General features: G+C 46.2%; 1 protein-coding gene across 1 annotated transcript in view; it reads left to right on the top strand.

Moving 5' to 3' along the window:
• The first annotated feature begins 11318 nt into the window (after positions 1–11318).
• The window catches only part of LOC143282021 (uncharacterized), an 86384-nt gene continuing 77702 nt past the window's right edge, over positions 11319–20000 (top strand). Inside the window, exon 1 of the mRNA XM_076587441.1 lies at positions 11319–12779. Within this exon, the coding sequence (XP_076443556.1) occupies positions 11588–12779 (1192 nt within the window). The 5' untranslated portion in view covers positions 11319–11587. The remainder of the gene's footprint in view (positions 12780–20000) is intronic.

Here is a 20000-nt window from a genome sequence, read left to right on the forward strand (position 1 = left end):
GCAGTCAGTTGAATGGTGGTGGCAAAGCAGTTTTCACCTGACCCTGTCCCTGGTTGTCTGCCTGGCTGCTGAGTCATGGAGAAATATTGGATGATTAAGTTTCTCTCTCTCTCTCTCCTCTGTGTGTGTGTGTGTGTGTGTGTGTGTGTGTGTGTGTGTGTGTGTGTGAATCTGAATCATAAAATGTTACCACCGTAAAAAGTAGTACAGACATTTTGGACTCAACAAAGCTAAATCATACTAAAACAGGAACAGTCTGATACAATTACAGCAAAAACGTCATACATGTGAAGACATGTTTATTTCTTTTAATCCTGGCCAATACCACGAGAGAGAGAGAGAGTGTGTGTGTGTGTGAGTTTCAAATAATGTTGATAACCGTTTTGAGTTATATTCAAAATGTTTCCATAACAACACGAGGAAATAATAATACTAATGATAATAATAATAATCATCATCATCATCATAAGAAGAAGAAGGAGGAGAAGAAGAAGAAGATGCAGAAGAAGAACATGGAATTAAAAACAAACAAACAAACGAACGAACCGAAGCTCAGATTCCTTTTGACGATCGATGGATTCATTCTCATCTCGCATGAAATTACTTTCGATTTTCTCTTAAAAAAAAAAAAAAAAAAAAAAAAAGCGACAAAATCTGGATGTTTGCAACAATTTCACATCAAGACATATTAGCAACCAATGAGTTTTGAGTATGAAAATCCGTGTTAATTAATTAACATTTATTCATTTATCTATTTATTTATCTGCACAACGCTCAGCGTATATCACAGATTGACATAAGCTCACAGTTGGGCCGACAGTACAGTGAGAGCTATAATTATTATCAATGGTTTCTCCATTGCAATGGGAAGTCATTTACAGCTCAGTATTTTGTGTTGGACTATGACTCTCAAACTGGGAGTAAAGAATTCCATTTGTCTGTCTGTCTGTCTGTCTGTCTCGTGGAGCGCTGTGAACGCTGACGTGTCCTGACCGATCAATGTCAGTGTCTCACTTCAAGTGCTGGTCTTCCCACACACCTCTCAACCCTCAATTGCACAAGCAGAACATGGACATTTGTTTCTGGTTCATGTCGCTGTTCATGTTATCTCATTTGAAATTCAAAACAAAAAGTTGTGTTGCCTAGATCCCTCGTTTCAGTTTCTGTAGGCTAACATAATCAGATTGAAAATGTAAAACAAGTGTATACCCAAAGTTCTTCTTGTTGTTTTGTTCGCTCGTTTTCACACAAATAGCATTCCACTTGGTTTTTCTTTCTTTCTGTTCTTCTCACTCTCTCTTTCTCTATAACGCTTTATATCCCTTCGTTTTAAGCCGAAGAATCCCTTTTGTATACACAATCTGTGTTGTGTGCATGATTTTAAAATTACCTAAGTCTGTTCATCGCCACTGCCTGTCAACGTTCACATTTTGCGGCGGCTCTTTCGATCATTTCGATCAAGTTTTCTGCGTGCTTGTTTGGGTTTTTTTTTGTTTTGGTTTGTTTTGTTTTTTTTTGTTTGTTTTTGTTGTTGTTTTTCCTTGGCTGTTTGTTTTGAGAGAACTGGGTGTCACGATCGTGTATATGCAAATTTCTCTCTCTCTCTCTCTCTCTCTCTCTCTCTCTCTCTATATATATATATATTTTTTTATTTATTTTTGTTGTTGTTGTTGTTTTGTTTTTCCTGACTCAGTCTACATACTGTGTGGTCGTTCCGGCCCCTTCTTTGTCGGTGGTCTCCGTTTCGACATTTCCTTCACTTCCATGCTCGCTTGGTGGTGAGGTGGTGCCAGACTGCGGTGTCGACAGATTCATGGGCGTTGTCGGGGGAGGCAGCAGGGAGATGGATGGGAACGGGGCTTTACACAAACAAGCCCGAGACGAATAGAAATGAGAGGGTTGAAACAAAGGGCCAAGACTGGAACGGCTTTCACAGGACCGGGCGGGGGATGGAACGGGTTCACACAAACAGATATATGGTAGGGATTGGGCCAAACAGGCAAAGACTGGATTGGATTTACACACGCTGGCACAGACAGATAGGAAGAAGGGATCACGCAAAATGGCATACAGAGGTGAGGACGGGAGAGGTTGGAGCGAGAGGTTTCAGTTTCAAGTTCGAGGAGATGTCAATGGGTGCGGACAGATTCATATACGTTTCACCACATATGCATATGAAATAAAAGGAAACGCCTAACTTCGCATGACCGAACGCACTGGTCAGACCCTGTGAGAAGCTCACACAGACATAGCCAGCACACAGACCGAGGAATGGACTTTGGACACACGCGAGCAATGGGTAATAGCCTGTCAAGAGGAAGCTTAACTACAGTTTAGCTAAAATGAAACTGAAGTATTGGTGACATTCAGGGCTAACCATCTCAATAAAGGAGTGACATTCAGGGCTAACCATCTCAATAATTAGTGACATTCAGGGCTAACCATCTCAATAAAGTAGTGACATTCAGGGCTAACCATCTCAATAATGTAGTGACATTCAGGGCTAACCATCTCAATAAAGGAGTGACATTCAGGGCTAACCATCTCAATAATTAGTGACATTCAGGGCTAGCCATCAATAATTAGTGACATTCAGGGCTAACCATCTCAATAATTAGTGACATTCAGGGCTAACCATCTCAATAAAGTAGTGACATTCAGGGCTAAAAATCTCAAGGAGTGACATTCAGGGCTAACCATCTCAATAAAGGAGTGACATTCTGGGCTAACCATTTCTTTTAAGTAGTGACAATTAAGGCTAAACATTCCAAAAATATGGGACCGGGGTTGTGGGTATACGATAGTAAAGACGTATTTTACACGACTCTGACTACACTACAACGGAAACACGGGCCAAGTTAGCAGCGAGGACGCCATGTCTGTATCGAAGGCCGGGTCATTGGAACTAACGACCTTCACAATGCCAGCTGGACGCTGTATTGAGCTGCGCTGACTGCGGGATGCTGAACGACATTTAGCAAGGTAGTTCGAACACGGGTGAACATCAATATCCATTGTTGCTAAAGAAATTCACCTCTGGGGTTTTAACGAGAGTGCCTCTAAAGTTGACAGGGGAAACATAACGCTCTCACTGTGCCATGTAACTACAACAGGGATTTGACAAACTGATGGAGACTGGGAGGGAGGGCTTTTAGCGACAAGCTGGTGGCAAGAAGCCGCTATGGTAGAATCGGTCAGGCGTTGGACTTTTGATCCAGTGTTCACCTGTGCTCAGGGTTGGAGCCCGCAGTGTTGCACGGTGTTTCACTGTCCATGGGAATGGCACTTCATTCCTCTCTCCGACCCAGGTATGCGTGAGCACCTGACCGGTTAGGGAAGATTAAAAACGGCGGAAGGGGAGGGTGGGTCCCGCCTTCCCATGACATTCCCTGGGCACAGGGGGTGTACATTCACTGCCCTGATGGCCTCAAAGGCTGTGGTGATCTTTCCCCCCCCCCACCCCCACCCCCCACCCACCCCCACCCCCACACACACACACCCTTTTTCCTTTTTTTTTTTTTAACGCGGCCAGCTTACTGGCCACTGGAACCTGTTCACCGGCTGAGGAATCCCAAGAGAGAAAAGCCTAAAATCTGTGGACAGTCCGCTTTGCCTGGCCATGCAGTGTAACAATTTTTCGTTATTTCCCCCCCCCTCCCCCGCCCCCCATCCCCATCCCCCCAACTCTTCTTAATAATTACAAAATTTGTCGCCAACGAAAACGGAGCAAGCAATTAAATTTCCGGTTGGAAAGTGAGACTCATGAGTCATGGTCTCTTTTATGTACCTATTGTAGATGCATGGCCCAAGCATGCTCAGTCGTAACACTCACACACACACACTCACACACACACACGTGAAAAAATAGAGTGGGACAAAAATAAGCAAACAAAAATAAACAACTACGACAACAACGACAACAGCAGCAGCAGCAGCAGCAGCAGCAGCAACAACAACAACAACAATAGCAACAACAACAGCAGCAGCAGCAACAACAGCAGCAGCAACAACAACAACATAAAGACAAAGTTCTTTCTTTGCGTTCCCCATTGACCCGATGCAGTCAGGTTGGTGATGACTATGCCCCAATCAGCCCGGCCCTCTGTCCACCAGCTGACTGCCTTTTTGGCCTTTACACCCCCGGGCCAAAGGGACCAGGCCAAGTGGACAATTGGCGTGATTAGCACAGACACCACGTGATAATCACCTGACTGGCGCGGTGTGTCGCCCCCTCTACCTGTCAAAGGGGCTTAATTACCTCACTGGCTGCTGGTGATCAGTCAGCGTTGTACTTTTCCATCCTTTTTCTTTCTTTCTTTTTTGTTTTTAGTCTTATACATAATGAACATGTTACAACGATACCATGAACACAAATATGCAAAAAAGACAATGAACAATGATAAAGGAATAGAGGGACAACGCATTCAAAGAACAAGCAACAACAAAGCAAGAAAAAGGCAACACTATATATGATGAATATTCAAGTGGGATTAAAGAAACGAAACAAAAGGACACACAAAAATTCAGCATAATAATGGAATGAAGTAAAATTTAATTAAAAAAAAAAAAAGGAAAAAAGGAGAAGGATAAAACAAACACAGCATAATGCGGAAAGCGACGTTGTGTTGTTGTCTGTTATATCTTTTTTTTTTCTTTTTTTTGTCGATATCGCTATACGAATAAATATATTTTAAAAGAAAGAAAGAAGAAGAAAAAATCCACTTGTCACAAAAAGCCAGCTGTGATGAAAATGAATGTATTAAAAGGGTAGTGTCCCCCGCACTACACCACCTCCTCTGCCTCTCTCCTCTTCTGCCACCCCCACCTCCGTCTAATGTTTACATGTTTATCTCAACCGTTTTTCTCGATCGATATTCACTCAGTTTTCGTTATCGTTTGATGCCGCTTTGTGACACCATGGGGATGTGTGTGTGTGTGTGTGTGTGTGTGTGTGTGTGTGTGTGAAAATCAAAAACAAAAAAGCACCTTATAATTATTTGGTATGCAAAAAACAATCTTTGTGGAAATGCAACTTTTGTCGTACCACTTAAAGAGCATTGCTCTGAACAGTTTGGTCTGTTCAGTTTGTTTGTTATTGTTTGGTGTTAATGCTTTTCATTTACTGTCGCTTGCAGTCAGTTTCCATTGTTTTTTGTTTTTTTTTATTGTTTGTTTTGTTTTGATATTGGTTTTTATATAAAGATTCGAAACTGTTACTGGTTCTTTAATATTGATCGGTTTGTTTAACATAAGTGAAATATTTCCTGCAAAATACACACAAAAATACCAAAAACATAATTTCTTCAATCAAAAACAAAAAAACAACAACAACAAAACCCCCCAAAAAACCCCAACCCTGCACCCTATGAATGAAGAGGAGGGGAGATATTCCATCTCTCACGTTACACCCTCTCCTTTCCTCTGTGGACCATACCTATCACCACCACCCTTTGCACTCTACCCCCTCTCCAGCAAAGAATCCCCCTGACCCCCGCCCCTCCACCCTCATCCCCTTCCCAGTCCGGACAGATCTCTTCACTCCGGCCAACCCTCTCCCCGGTCACGGTAACTAATCATCACCTTTCCACCATCCCCCCATCCCCTATCCCCATCCTCTCTGCCCAGCCGACCACCACTACCAACCCCCGCCCCACCCGCTACCTGAAATATTCCACTTTCCTTGCTGGTTTCATAGGTATAGAAAGTTTCTTTTCTCGAAATCCAAAGTTTGAACGTACTTGCATATATTTCAATGGTTTCACGGAACCTTTCTCAGCGAAACTGGCACCTCTCTCTCTCTCCCTCGTTGCCCATCCCCCCTCCCCTCTCTTTCTCTCTCTCCCACCCCCCTCTCTCTCCCAACCTCTCTCTCTCCCTCGTTGCCCATCCCCCCTCTCTTTCTCTCTCTCCCACCCCACTCTCTCTCCCTCCCAACCTCTCTCTCTCTCTCTCTCCTCGCTCTCTCGCTTTCTCGCTTCACCCCGAGTCGCAATGAAATCCACTCCGTTCACCGTGCACCCCCTCCGTCTTCCCACACAGACGTGGCCTCTTGCTGCACGGAAACAGCCTCTCAGTGCAGTTTAGTGGTGGACCCCACAGTGAACCCTTTAGACTGTAATCCTCAGCATTAAACCCGCATTGCCCTTCGCTAATGAACAGGGAATCTCTGTGTCTCCACAAAGCAGCTGGGATCACAATTACTCTGGAAACTTATAATCACCCTTAAATCCACAGTTTTCCGGTCTGATCTTGTGGACTGCCACTTTGTTTTCGTTAATTTCTTATTTTCTTTCTTGTGTGTGCATGTCTTGTGTTGTTTTTGTTTTGTTTTCGTCATTCTGCCCTGTCTGACACAAACTGGTGAAACAGACTGCATTTGCCTACCTTTCATTTTTACCCCCAGTGAATCTGGTACGCACGCACGCTCACTTATGAACTTTAGCATGCCCTAAGAAAAAGAGGGGGTAGTTTGGGTGTAGAGGAGAGGGGTTAAATTCATTACGACCCATTAATTGATATCCCAAGGGGTCAATCTGGGATATCTTTATGAACAAACCCAGAGTAAATGTAAAGGATGGTAATTCTAGTACGCTGCACCGGCAAGACGGTAGCGCTTTAGCATTGTTGGTTTGTAATTTGGCAGGACTTTTCAGTGGGGATGAAATTAGCTTCACAGGAAATATGGGTGGATAAAGGACAACACCATGTTCATCTGAGTCCTTAATTATGTGTGTGTGTGTGTGTGTGTGTGTGTGTGTGTGTGTGTGTGTGTGTGTGTGTGTGTATGTGTCTGCATGTTTAAGGACATCAGACCAAATAAAGCTACGGGCTGAATCCTAACAATTAGAGAGAAAGACAGACAGACGGACAAACGGACTGACAAAGACAGACAAGAACAGGCATTAACACAACTTTATAAACACACACACACACACACACACACACACACACACACACACACACACACACACGTGCACACACACACACACACACACTGAGGCACACTCACACACCCACGCACGCACCCACGCACGCACGCACACACATACACACACGCACACACAGAAACGCAAGCACACACGCACACACACACGCGTGCGTGCGCGCGTGCGCTCTCAGAGATGACGATTTTATGTGGCTCCAATGAAGAGAGCTGAGTCCGGAATTTTATCTGGCAATCAATTCTCTAAACTGTCCTCAAACGACATTGCCGTTCCCTGGAACGCCAAACAGCATGATTACACTGTGGCACCTCCACTCGGCATGCCAAACAGCATGATTACACTGTGGCACCTCCACTCGGCATGCCAAACAGCATGATTACACTGTGGCACCTCCACTCGGCATGCCAAACAGCATGATTACACTGTGGCACCTCCACTCGGCATGCCAAGCAGCATGATTACACTGTGGCACCTCCACTCGGCATGCCAAGCAGCATGATTACACTGTGGCACCTCCACTCGGCATGCCAAACAGCATGATTACACTGTGGCACCTCCACTCGGCAAGCCAAGCAGCATGATTACACTGGGCCACCTCCATTCGGCAAGCCAGACAACATGATTACACTGTGGCACCTCCACTCGGCATGCCAAGCAGCATGATTACACTGGGCCACCTCCACTCGGCATGCCAAGCGGTCTGCATATCGTGGACCATAATTAAACCCGCAGCCTGCTCACAAAAACTGTTGTTGCACCCCTCAAACTGCACGAACAGCAAAACCACGAACCTAGGCCACATCAACTACTGGTTCGGTTGTGGAGTGTTGCTGAAGAAAAATGACTGTCCAACTCCTATCTCCTGTCAGTTTTACAGCCGTTATAGACCTTTCGTCCGTGATGTTCAGGACTCACCCCCTCGAAAAAACGCGACCTTCACAGAACGAAGAATCCAGGCCTGAACAGCTTGACCTTAAGGACGTCAGCCGACAGGTCGTTTAACTCACCTCTATCTGTCCGTGTTTCATCAACAACCTGTCATTACGGTAGCTTCTTTTGGGAGGCTGTTTTTTTTGTTTGTGTGTTTGTTGTTGTTTTTTCAGACAAGCGTGCCAACCCTCCCAGCCCCCCCAAATTAATGTCCACAACTGCCAGCCATTTCGCCAAGGTAAAGGATGATCACCATACACCCACTTAAAATATAACGACCCTTTCGCCAAACCAAAGTCTAAAAGCAACCATACAAGTTACCTAAAACTTAATCGCCTTGTTCATGTTTGACAACACCTGTGTGTCAGTAAAAATATGTTCGATGGCATTTCCCTATCACTATGATCTGACATCGTTCCGTTCAGTCTCTGAACTCAAAGGAGCTTGCTGAACAAAGTTGCGTGTGGAGACCATACTGAGGGAATTTACTGCTCATCACAACTTGAATTCCAAGGCAGAGAAACCTCTGTCTGTCAGTCTGTCTGGTTTATATATTTACATTGTTATAGATGTATAATTTTCTTTAAGACGAATTGTTTCTACGGCCATAAAACTATCTCTCTTCACTTCAGTCTTTCCCATGCGCGAACATCTGCATGCACGAACACTCACTCACACACACCACACACACACACACACACACACACACACACACACATCCACCATCAGATCAATGCAGAGCAGCATTCAGTCTGCCAACATCAATCCCGTATGTATCCAATTTTAGACTTTAGATCCTGAAAGAGCCCAGTGCTTCTTATAGGACTGAAATTCTTCGTGGACTAAAGCATACGTGTGTGAAATAGTCTTTAAACCTTTTAACATCATTTGGTGTTTTGATATCAACAGTGGTGTGCGTACGCAAATGCATACACATGAATAGAGCTATTAAGTGCACACACACTTACACACACACACACACACACACACACACACACACACACACACACACACACACACACACGCACACACTATTTCAAATAACAAGCTTTCCGTGTTTCACAAAACGACTGCCAGGTACAACAAAAAGCAACTTCAAACAGAACAGACAAATGTTGAGAGAGAGAAAAAAAGCTTTCCATGGGCAAAGAAATAATGCCTGCATTTTGCTTACATAGAATCAACTTTGTCTGCAAAGTGTAGAATTTGTTTGCATGTCTCCAATTGCGAAAGGCGTGCATATTGTGTTGCTGCTTTTTGTGTTTTTGTGTTGCCGTGTCTTATTTCCCTCATTAAACTGTCTTCAAGGCTTTTGTTATTCTGTTGAGAAGTGTATGTTCCCAACAGTGCACACGGCTAGTTGAATCCCACAATTAATCACTCACAAAGAAAAGTTTACGAATATTTCATTATAAACATTGGCACAGTTTTGAAACATGCTTGGAGTGCGTACACAATTGAATGCATACCCATGTGCACATGCTAAGTATTCTATAACCTGCATAGACTTCACAATTTCAGTTATACGGATCGAGAGAAAGAAACAGCGACAGTGCATTGTTAAATTCCCCAGTCTGTTTATATGACTTTCTGACTATGAGTATGATCTTGTAAATATTTTCATATGCACAGGAGTCTAGAATTAGAATCAATCACTCTCACTCAGCAGCCAGAGAGAGTGAGAAAGACAGAGGGCAAAGAGAGATAGAGAGAGGGGACGGTAGAGGGAGAGAGAGAAAGAGAGAGAGAGAGAGAGAGAGAGAGAGAGAGAGAGAGAGAGAGAGAGAAGAAATCATATACAACTAGCGAAACATTAACCATGACCTTTTATTCAGTTACATTATTATTCCACAGCCAAGGGTTTCTTCTTTATTTTTTAACCGCTGTTTATCTCAAACAAAACGGCTTCAGTACATTCGTTATCAAAGTTTGTGGCTGTGGTGCTTTAGTCCGACACTCAGTTCGACACAGAACTGTTTGGAACGTAGATGTTACGAACTGAACGACACAAGACTTCACTGAGACCACCAGCTGCCATGACGGAGTCGTCAGCGCCACGGACTGATGACTGATAGGATGCGGGTTCGAACCCCAACAGTGGTGGGATTGTTTGTAGAGTACAGCCTTGTCACGTGGTCCCAAACTTAAAGCGGACTTAAACAGCAGAACCGTCACCATCTCATCATCATCACTACAGGTGATGATCAACATTTATCACTACAGATGATGATCAACTTTTACCACTACAGATGATGATCAACTTTTATCACTACAGATGATGATCAACGTTTTGTATTTCGTTTATAAATTAAGGTCTCATTAAGCACGTCAGTGATCTCTAAGTCAAATAGATTTGATTCTTAATTGATGGATGTGAGAATGCAGGAGAGAGAGAGAGAATCAGTATCAATATTAGTAGCTCGATCAAGGAGGCATCACTGCGTTCGGAAAAATCCATATACAGCCAGCAGCGTAACACAACGCGCTTAGTCAGGCCTTGAGAAAAAAAAAGGAAAAAAAAGAAGAGGTAAAAATGAATAATAATATTTTTTAAAAATTTAAAAAAATAAAACGAGAGAGAGGAACAGAAAAACAGAGACAGAGAGGGAGACAGAGAGACAGATGGACTAATGGTGTCGCCATACCAAACCCACACCACCTCTCTTCCCATTCATGTACTCACACACAATAAAATGACTAACTAAACGAAAATCGCGAATTCATATCGTTGGACACTTGGCTGAAACGTCAGGCGGAAAGATTGTACCAATTGCCTCCCTTTAATCTCTCGGGCTGCATGCAGGCAGCCATCAGCAAGCGACGACCTCATAGTAAAACAAAGAGAAACCTGACGAAGAAGCCTGAGAACCCATTTTCATCCCTCTCGTTCATGTTACAGCTGATTTCTTTTCACCATTGATCGTGTTCAGATGGACGAATAAACTAAAGACTTATTTATTTTCCCCCACAAACCTGTGTTGATTTCTGGTTGCGGGTTTGTCTGTTTCTAATTTTAGCACCACGCGGGGCGGCCAGCCTTCGGCAGAGGGGAGGGATGGTGGTGAGTGAGAGGCCTACCCACCCACCCCCACCCACTTCCGATATACATCTCCCCCTCCAGCCCCCTTCTCCCCACCCACTTTGAACTCGTCAGCTATCTCTCGGCTGGCCACTGCAAAGGGTTTAAGTCGTCTTACGTATTGGCCACGCTGTTTTTCTCTGCCACCCTTCCCTGTGTTTGACTCAGCTCCTATGCAAATAAGGGTTACCGGTTCAGACACACAGCCGGGCCACGCCCCCAACCCAGTGCGTGGTCCAATGGCAGCGCCGCAGCGTGCGATGACGGCACGTTCCCTGCGCGCCGGTCGTGACGTCAGTGTGGGCAAGGCGCTTTATATACTGTCTTCCCCACAGTCAGGCAGCAAACTTCGCAGAGACAGAAAGTTCGCGCGCAGCAAAGTAAGCGCACAGATGAATTGGGGGAACGACTGTATCTCTCTCACCACTTTTCGTTACAACTTTGCTGCTGCCGAGGAATCCCTGTGTGCGCACTGTGTCTTCTGCTTCGTGTTTTGTTGTTTTGTTTTTTCCTGCGAGTTTGGCTTTGTGATATCGGTCAGCGTGAAACGTGTTTTTAATGATAGTGCTGTGAAACTGAAACTTGTGTATCTATTTCCAAAGGTGAAAGTGTAGCTTTTGGACGAGGAGTGAAGATGGGTGTCGGTGATAACCCCCCTGCCTTCAGCACGGGCTCGGACGCTAGTGGCGACAACAGCTGCAGCAGCAGCAGCGGCAACAGCAGCGACCCCAACACACCGGCCGCCGTCAGTGGTGCCGAGGACGGCAGCAACGCCCTCATCTCCAGCAGCAACGACAGCCTGGACCAGATCGTGGGCAGCAACGGCACCGCCAGCAGCGGCGACGACAACGGGCCGGCGGAGAACAAGCTGCACGACGTGGCCGCTCAGCTGGCCTCCTTCAGCCAGCAGGCCTCCCCGCCCTGGGAGGCAGCGGCCCTGCACCTGGGGGACCTCCCGCACCCTTCCTCCTCCACATCGGCGCACGTGGACAACCTGCACGCGCAGCAGCTGCAGCAGCACGAGGACATGGCGTTGCTGTACGCCTCCTACAGCCAGGGCTCTGGCCGGGGGCTGATGCCCCTATTCTCGGAGAACCGGCCCCGGCCCGCCGACGTTCAGCAGTTCATGCAGCACGTGCAGGACATGGCCCGCTCTTCATCCAACACAGACAGCGCCGCCCTGTCGTCCGGCAGACAGCGGATCCCAGAGTCGCTGACCTCCCGCCCGCTTCCCGACCACCCCGCCTCGGACAGCCAGCACCGCTCCCGGAGACAGACCTCGCAGAGCCGGCCCATCGTCAGCACCCCGGATAACTTTTTCTCCGCTCTGGACAATCAGCCTCTGGGCGGCCTCAACCACAACCTGGCCGGGCTGCCTGCTGAGGAGAACTTTAACGACTGGAACATGTTGAACGTGGGGGAGGTGGGATTCAACGCCCCGCCCGCTAGCTTTCTGCCCCCGGACACAGACCCCCAAACCCCGGGGTTCCCCTTGGCGGGGCTGGTTCCTTCAGGGTCCCAGGCACAGGTCTTCCCCGCTTCGGGCAGCCAGACCCCATACCCCGCCATTACCCAGCCCCCTCTCTTCCTCAGCTCGGAGCCCCCAGGGCCCGGGTACGTGCAGGGCGCCGAACACCCGGCCCACGACAGTCCGGGTGGACAGTACCAGGGGGCTGTCAGTGGGGTGCCGGACGGAGCTGGTGGAGGGATGCCGGAGGCAGCAGGCAGCCAGCCCACGTCTTCGGGACGCAGCGGCAAGCCGACGTACACAGTATGTGTGGATGTGCACACTTCAGAACACGTGGCCGAGATTGTGGGACGCCAAGGTCAGTCAGCTTGTTTTTTTCTTCTTGCTTTGAATTAAAAAAAAAAAAAATCCTTGCAATACCTTGTCTTCCCCGTGTCTTTGTCTCTCTCTCTCTCTCTCTCTCTCTCTCTCTCTCTCTCTCTCTCTCTCTCTCTCTCTCTCTCTCTCTCTCTCTCTCTCACGTACACGCTGGAAAAGACAACAGGTTTTGATTCTTTCCTGCACGAACCATGCCATGAGTGTAAGAAAAGTATTTTATAACAACAGGCAGTCGGGATATGCACACTTTTCACATAGTAACTTGCATCTTCCAGCAAGGTAACATCGTGCCAGACGGTGCAAGTTGTTCGTGGCTTCAGTTAGTGTTGACTGGGTCTGGTCAGAAGCCTAGAAAACATAACTGTCTTGCAGTTTTGTCAGTTCGTTGTTGTTAAACGATTGAAAGTTCCAAGTTCCGCCTTTTTTTCTAAATAAAAAATTAGAGTTGTTATAATGCGATTGATTGGGAAAGCTAAGTTGTCCATTTTTTCAAAGGAAAACCGTTGACTGTCCTGTAAAGGTCTAAAGGCGGGGAGGGTGGGAGAGGAAATCTTATCATGCTCGTGAACTTATTATTATTATTTTTTCATTTTAATTGGAGGATGGGCAATTTAGATGAACTGACTGTGCGTGGTGGTGGCCGGCGTCAAGCTCAGATTTACGTGTGTGTTGTGTGGGCTTCTCAGCACGTCTTACAATTCTTTAGTCTTAACACGACTGATCTCTGTCTCTGTCTCTCTGTCTCTCTTTCTGTTGTATGTATTCTCATGTTTAAAAGAATCCCCAATTTGAAAGAGGAATTTTTTTAATGTCGCAAGTGTATTACCGTTTTCACAAGTTGTCATGACAGTGCTCAAAGCTATAGCATTGAGTGAAATAACGTAGAGAAATGTCGTTTACCCACCCCCTCCCTCACACACACACACACACACACACACACACACCACACAATGTAGTGATGTGAGATAAAAAGACGGAGATGGTTTAAATTCAGTATACTTACGATAACTGAAGCGCTACCAATATTAGTCTTATTCTAATCTGTAGAAATAAGTGTGTATTGTGTTGGTCTGTATTGTATTCTGGTCGAACCATGTTGTGACAAGATTGATGAGCTTCATTTGGCTGCACAAATAATCTGAACGATGAAGTATTTCAGAACGACCAATGAAATATTGAAGACTGCAAGGCAGATAGTAGACTGCTATGATATTATACCATCATGTTTTATTTATTTAAAGCACACTCATCCCGCTCCAGGCAGTAACCTGTTTCCTGAATAGCGCAGGGTTGTGTATCCTGGGTTTTTCTGTGTACTTTTCACCATCCACCGTTATCCCAGGAAGGAGGGAGGGGGTTCGCCAGCACACCACCCTCCTTGCCCCGTCCCCCACAGTTCCGGCGGGAAAAAGGTGTTTACCAGACGTGGGAAGTGCAGGACAAAGGGCCAGTGTTATCACGTCCCTCCACGCCAAAGTCTGGGTCGGGAGGCTTGTGGGGGAGCAACAAGGTGGAGGTGGGGAGATTGTTGACGTGTGCTGACCAGATAACGTGTCGGTCTGATGACGCAAGGCCTGTTGTGCCTGCCTTTTCACTGGCGCCATGTTTTCAGGCAGAGGTGTTGGTCAGCAGCTCATTATATCCCCAAGGGCATGGCCAATACATGGTCATCTGACCGGGCTTTGCATGGGCAGGCCTTGTTGCCCCCTCCCCGTGTGAGATGCTGGAGGGGCCTGGTGGTGGGTGGGAAAGGCGTGTCAGTGAGAAGTGGGCTTTGGGCGAGTGAAAATTGCTGACACTGTCACGGAAAGCCTTCCATTTGCTCTGTAGTCCTTCACTAGCGGTCAGCGAGTAAGAAGTTGAAGGCTAGTCACTTTAAATGGGAGAGAAGTGGATGATTACTTCCCAGTGTAACTCCCAAGCCTCGAGCTCAATAGTACTATTCAGCTCAGAGCTCCCAAGTACAGAAGTGATTCATTTCTCTGCAGCCTGGGCACCGTCATGTCTGCAGCAGTCATTAGCGCCTTTCACCCTGCAGTTTCCACACCTATGGAGTTGTTGGTAGTCCACAGCCCATGGGACAGTGTAATCTTGACTGTAATCAGGGACAGTGAGAAGGGGACAGAGATACTTGTGAGCTTCTGTAGCCAGGTCTGGTGTGAATTGTCTCGGGTTATACTTAGTACAGCCAGCAATCCGAACCAACAATTCTCACAACCACACGTTACTCGATCACAGTTGGGTCAGGAATATGTAAACAGAATTGGTATAACTTATGGCTGAAGGCGAACCCGAAGCCATGTAGGCGTAATGAAGTTTTACAGCAGACGTGACGGCTATCTTATCTGTTGACGGGACGTTAATTGGATCAGAAACATCCCTCAGACTGACGACAGTGGTATTTCATGTTTGGTTCCCCAATACCCGATGACCAGCATCAAAATGTGCTTTACAAATTGTTTACTCCTCATTTCAATGGGCAAACATTCACTTGTTTCTCTCTCCAGAAACGTACAAAAAGAATCGTGACATGTACGTCACGTTATAAGAAGACGTTTTAAGTTGGTCGGTGTTGTTGATCACGGTTAGAATAGACTGGGATAGAACGTCTTTATTGCCAGGTGTGGTGGGGGTCACAAGGAATATTAGAGGACTTAACAAAACCAACAGTTCGCCCCAGGGAAATGTGAAGTCTGCCATTTATTGCGTCACCACCCACACCTGTAGCTTTTGACAAGCGGTTCTCACTTCATCCTGTCTCTTCTGCTGTGCTGTTTGTGAAGAGGGGAGATCAGGTGTTGCAGGGGAAGAAAGTTATTAGCAGAGCACTTCACGTCCAAACAGAATTGGTGTTGTTAACGAGTTCCACTTCGCCCTGTAGCATGCTGCGGACTCCGTCCTTTCCCAGGCTGAAGAGACGCAGTATCAGGTTCAGACTGGTTGGTTCACAACCAACCACATGGTCGTTAACTTACCATGTTTTAAATTTTGTCTTCTGACAAATTTCGCGCTGGCAGTATCATTTCATAAAGGGCGATTGAAAACTTGCAAAGAATTGTGTTTTCCATCACGTGCCTTCTGCGTCATGCAAAACCTCTGTGCACAGTGGGAGCATCCTTTGCCGTGCCGTGATGCTTCCTCGCCCAGCATGGCTTCCCGCCTGCTGTTCATTAGTGCCCGCTCTGACCGGGCTGGCGTGGATTAGATAGGCACTGTGTGCTACACTTTGACCATGGTTTGAACTGGAGCCCTATCTCGGCATTTATCTTGGTTCTTAAGGCTCTACCCTCTCTGTCTCTGTTTATCTCTCTCTGTTTCTCTCTCCCCCCTTCATCACTCCTGCAAGTCATCAGTCTGTAACTGTATTGGTTCAGGACTGCGTGCTTCAGGAGTCGAAAAGTTCAGACACACAGTGGGTCTGAAGTTTCCCTTGGGAATTGAGGGTCAGCACGCTGACACGCAACAGTGTTTGATTATGCCCAGAGGTGTCCCGTGGGTTGTGTGTCAGATCACAAGGTTCGTGTGGGGCGCATTCGGTGTTGGGTGGCTCTAAGACAAGTGAATCAACTCCAAACTTCGGCGATAAAGCGCCCTCATACGGATAAACAAGTGTTTGAGACTATTATTAATCGAAAGGCGGATGGGACATAATCGAATGTGACTTCGTCGAATACAAAATTTGAAGACAAAGCCCTCATACGTATGATTTCCCTGTGGTGATGTAGGACATGGTTATGTTCACCCGTTAGGTTATATAGGTACTTTTCACTGTGACATTATGATCCGTTCCTGTTGTTTTGAGACCTGGGCTTCTTCTGCTTGTCACACACTGCCCCCTGTATAGTCTGTACACATGTCCTGCTTTGTTCCCCCTGTATAGTCTGCACACATTTCCTGCTTTCTTCCCCCTGTATAGTCTGTACACATTTCCTGCTTTCTTCCCCCTGTATAGTCTGTACACATGTCCTGCTTTCTTCCCCCTGTATAGTCTGTACACATTTCCTGCTTTCTTCCCCCTGTATAGTCTGTACACATGTCCTGCTTTCTTCCCCCTGTATAGTCTGTACACATTTCCTGCTTTCTTCCCCCTGTATAGTCTGTACACATTTCCTGCTTTCTTCCACTTGTATAGTCTGTACACATTTCCTGCTTTCTTCCCCCAGTATAGTCTGTACACATGTCCTGCTTTCTTCCCCCAGTATAGTCTGTACACATGTCCTGCTTTCTTCCCCTGTATAGTCTGTACACATTTCCTGCTTTCTTCCCCCTGTATAGTCTGTACACATTTCCTGCTTTCTTCCCCCTGTATAGTCTGTACACATTTCCTGCTTTCTTCCACTTGTATAGTCTGTACACATTTCCTGCTTTCTTCCCCCTGTATAGTCTGTACACATTTCCTGCTTTCTTCCCCTGTATAGTCTGTACACATTTCCTGCTTTCTTCCACTTGTATAGTCTGTACACATTTCCTGCTTTCTTCCACTTGTATAGTCTGTACACATTTCCTGCTTTCTTCCCCCTGTATAGTCTGTACACATTTCTGCTTTCTTCCCCAAGTCCAGTGGACTTCTAGACTTTGCCGCACGGTTAGATACTGATTACCCACACTGCCAACACAACTACAGATTGTATTGTTTTATATTCGCATATTTTTTCAGGTCTTTATTTTCAGGACTTGCGAAGTGACCTTGGGTTTTGAGGGGACTGAAAATGAAAGAAGTTTAGTGTTTGTGGTGACTCACTTGTCAGTCCTTCTGTCGAGTTGTCCCAGCACACACGGCAGACAGGGCAGCAGTGAAAAGGAGATGGTGGCAATGAATATTGTATAACACGTGTGCTTAGCTGTCTGGCGCCAGGATCCCAGCACTGATGACTGTGCCACCGTCTCACTCTGCTGCTGTCTGTCCTCGTCATTCCGCCTCCCGTCGTGTGTCAGCTGTGCAAAGGTGCCGCTCAGCAGCACAGCACACACATCCACACATTCGTGAAATGGTTCTGGAAAGTGTAGTCTTCATTATTATCTCTCTCTTTTTTTTTTCTTTTTTAATTTTTAAAAAAAAAAGATATATTGCTCTTATTCAGTAATGAATTATTACTCACGGACACGTTTAGAATACAGGTCTCTATATCCCAGGACAGTTGACGTTTCCTTCCTTTGGCTGGATGGTTTGTGTGTGGACGTCTGGCAGGGAGAACAAAGGTTTTCAAAGGGGAAAAAAAAACGTACGGCCTCCTCCCCCCACCCCCTCCCACCCGCCTCTCCCCGTTCCCAAAGAGGCTGAACACGGACTTCACGATATCCATGAGCCTTGACTGCAGAGCTCTGCGATAGTTGCTGTGTGCCCGAGGGTGGACAGTGTTTGAAGGGCGGAGTGTGTTGTGGGAAGCGTTTGACCTGTGGACATCACAAGACGTGACGGATGGCTGACACACAGAGAAACGAGATGATCTGTTTCATTGTCACACAGAGCATCGTGCATGCTTGTCTCCTTCAACAGTTATCATTGTGTCTGGCTGGCTGGCTGGCTGGCTGTCCACATTCGTTCTCTTTCTTTGGTAATCATTTATAAGTGAATCAGTGATTTTCAGTTTTCTTGGTGGTTTGATAACAATATTTTTCACCTTCGTGTTCTTTTAAAATATTTGTTTTCTTTATTTTTTCCCTTTCTTTTGAGGGCTGGATGAAAAAGAAAGCAATGTATGCTTACTCTGTTACACTCTAAATAAAATGAATCCATTCTTTCTGACTCTCCTCTGTCTGTCTGTCTGTCTGTCTTTGTCTCTGTCTCTATCTGTCTGTCTCTCTCTATGTTTCTCTCTCTCTCTTTCACCTTCATCCATCTGATCTGATCAGATATGCCTCCCACCCGGATTTTGGTGGTGTTAACTGGGACGTCCCAAAAGCTTTCATGAGATAGCCAGCTCAGTGGCAGCAGCCTCAACTGGTGCTGATTGGGACAGATGGTCAGATGCACGCGATAATGCCTCGTCATAGGCCTCGTCACTGCCAGCCTGCAGCCTTTTGTTGTGGTGAGGATGCCAGAGTGCCGCCAGATGGCCACTTGGGCCCTTCTCTGGGCCAGCGGTGTGTGTGTGTGTGTGTGTGTGGTACACACATACACACACACACACACACACACACACACACACACACACATATATATATATATATATATATATATATAGAGAGAGAGAGAGAGAGAGAGAGAGAGAGAGAGTTTTATTCAAACAGTCTTGGCGGCCATATTTGAATGGGGGAGGACATAATTCATGTGACAAGCGTATCCCGAAGTTTAAATGCATTTTCGGCAACAGACTGACGGCACGTCGTTTAATTGAGTCTGTTGTCCAATGTAGGAAGCTTTAAGTTTCTGCAGCCGACGTGAACGACGAAAATCGAACAACTAGAACTATATTGCTCTCCAGTTGACAGTATCAGTGGACACACAAGCCTGAGAAAGAGAGAGAGAGAGAGAGAGAGAGAGAGAGAGAATGAACGGGTGGTATGAATACGCAGGCCTGTTTCAGAAAGAAGAACGAATTATTCAGCATTTGTGATGGAGAGCAATATACAGCTACACATCTCACTGGCCCAATTCTGATCGTTCTGTTCGGATACATTACAAACGGACAACTTCATGGCGTGACGTCAAAAGCAAGGCGATTTTTGGGGTGGAGAGGGTGGAGTGGTAACGAGGGAGGGTGAATATGATACTTCCGCATATACAGTTGTACCTAAGTTCAGTTTTTTCTCAAGCTGCACTTGACACCAAAAAAAAACAGCATGCGCTATTGTGCTGCAGTCTTTAACGGAAGCACTGTTTGGCAGTGTTGTGAGAGAGGGAGAGAGAGGGGTGGAAGAACACGAGGCATGATTCAGCTTGCAGACAGACGATGTATTCTTCATCCCGTCGGCCTGCCCTGAATTGATCTCAATATTTAGGTGTGTTTTGCATGTCGCCTTGTCAGTCACATGGATCACGTTTGGGTTTGAGCGCATGTTCGGTCAGAGAAAAACAAATGCGTGAACGTGCGCACACGCACACATACACACAGACAGTACTGCTGCAATTATTACTACTGCTACTAGTCAGTATTACAACACACACACACACACACACACACACACACACACACACACACATCCACACACACACACACGCAACACCATATTTTCAGTATACCCATACCACACACACACA

This window comes from Babylonia areolata, chromosome 5 (assembly GCF_041734735.1).
Source record: "Babylonia areolata isolate BAREFJ2019XMU chromosome 5, ASM4173473v1, whole genome shotgun sequence".
NCBI classification, from domain to species: Eukaryota; Metazoa; Mollusca; class Gastropoda; order Neogastropoda; family Buccinidae; genus Babylonia; species Babylonia areolata.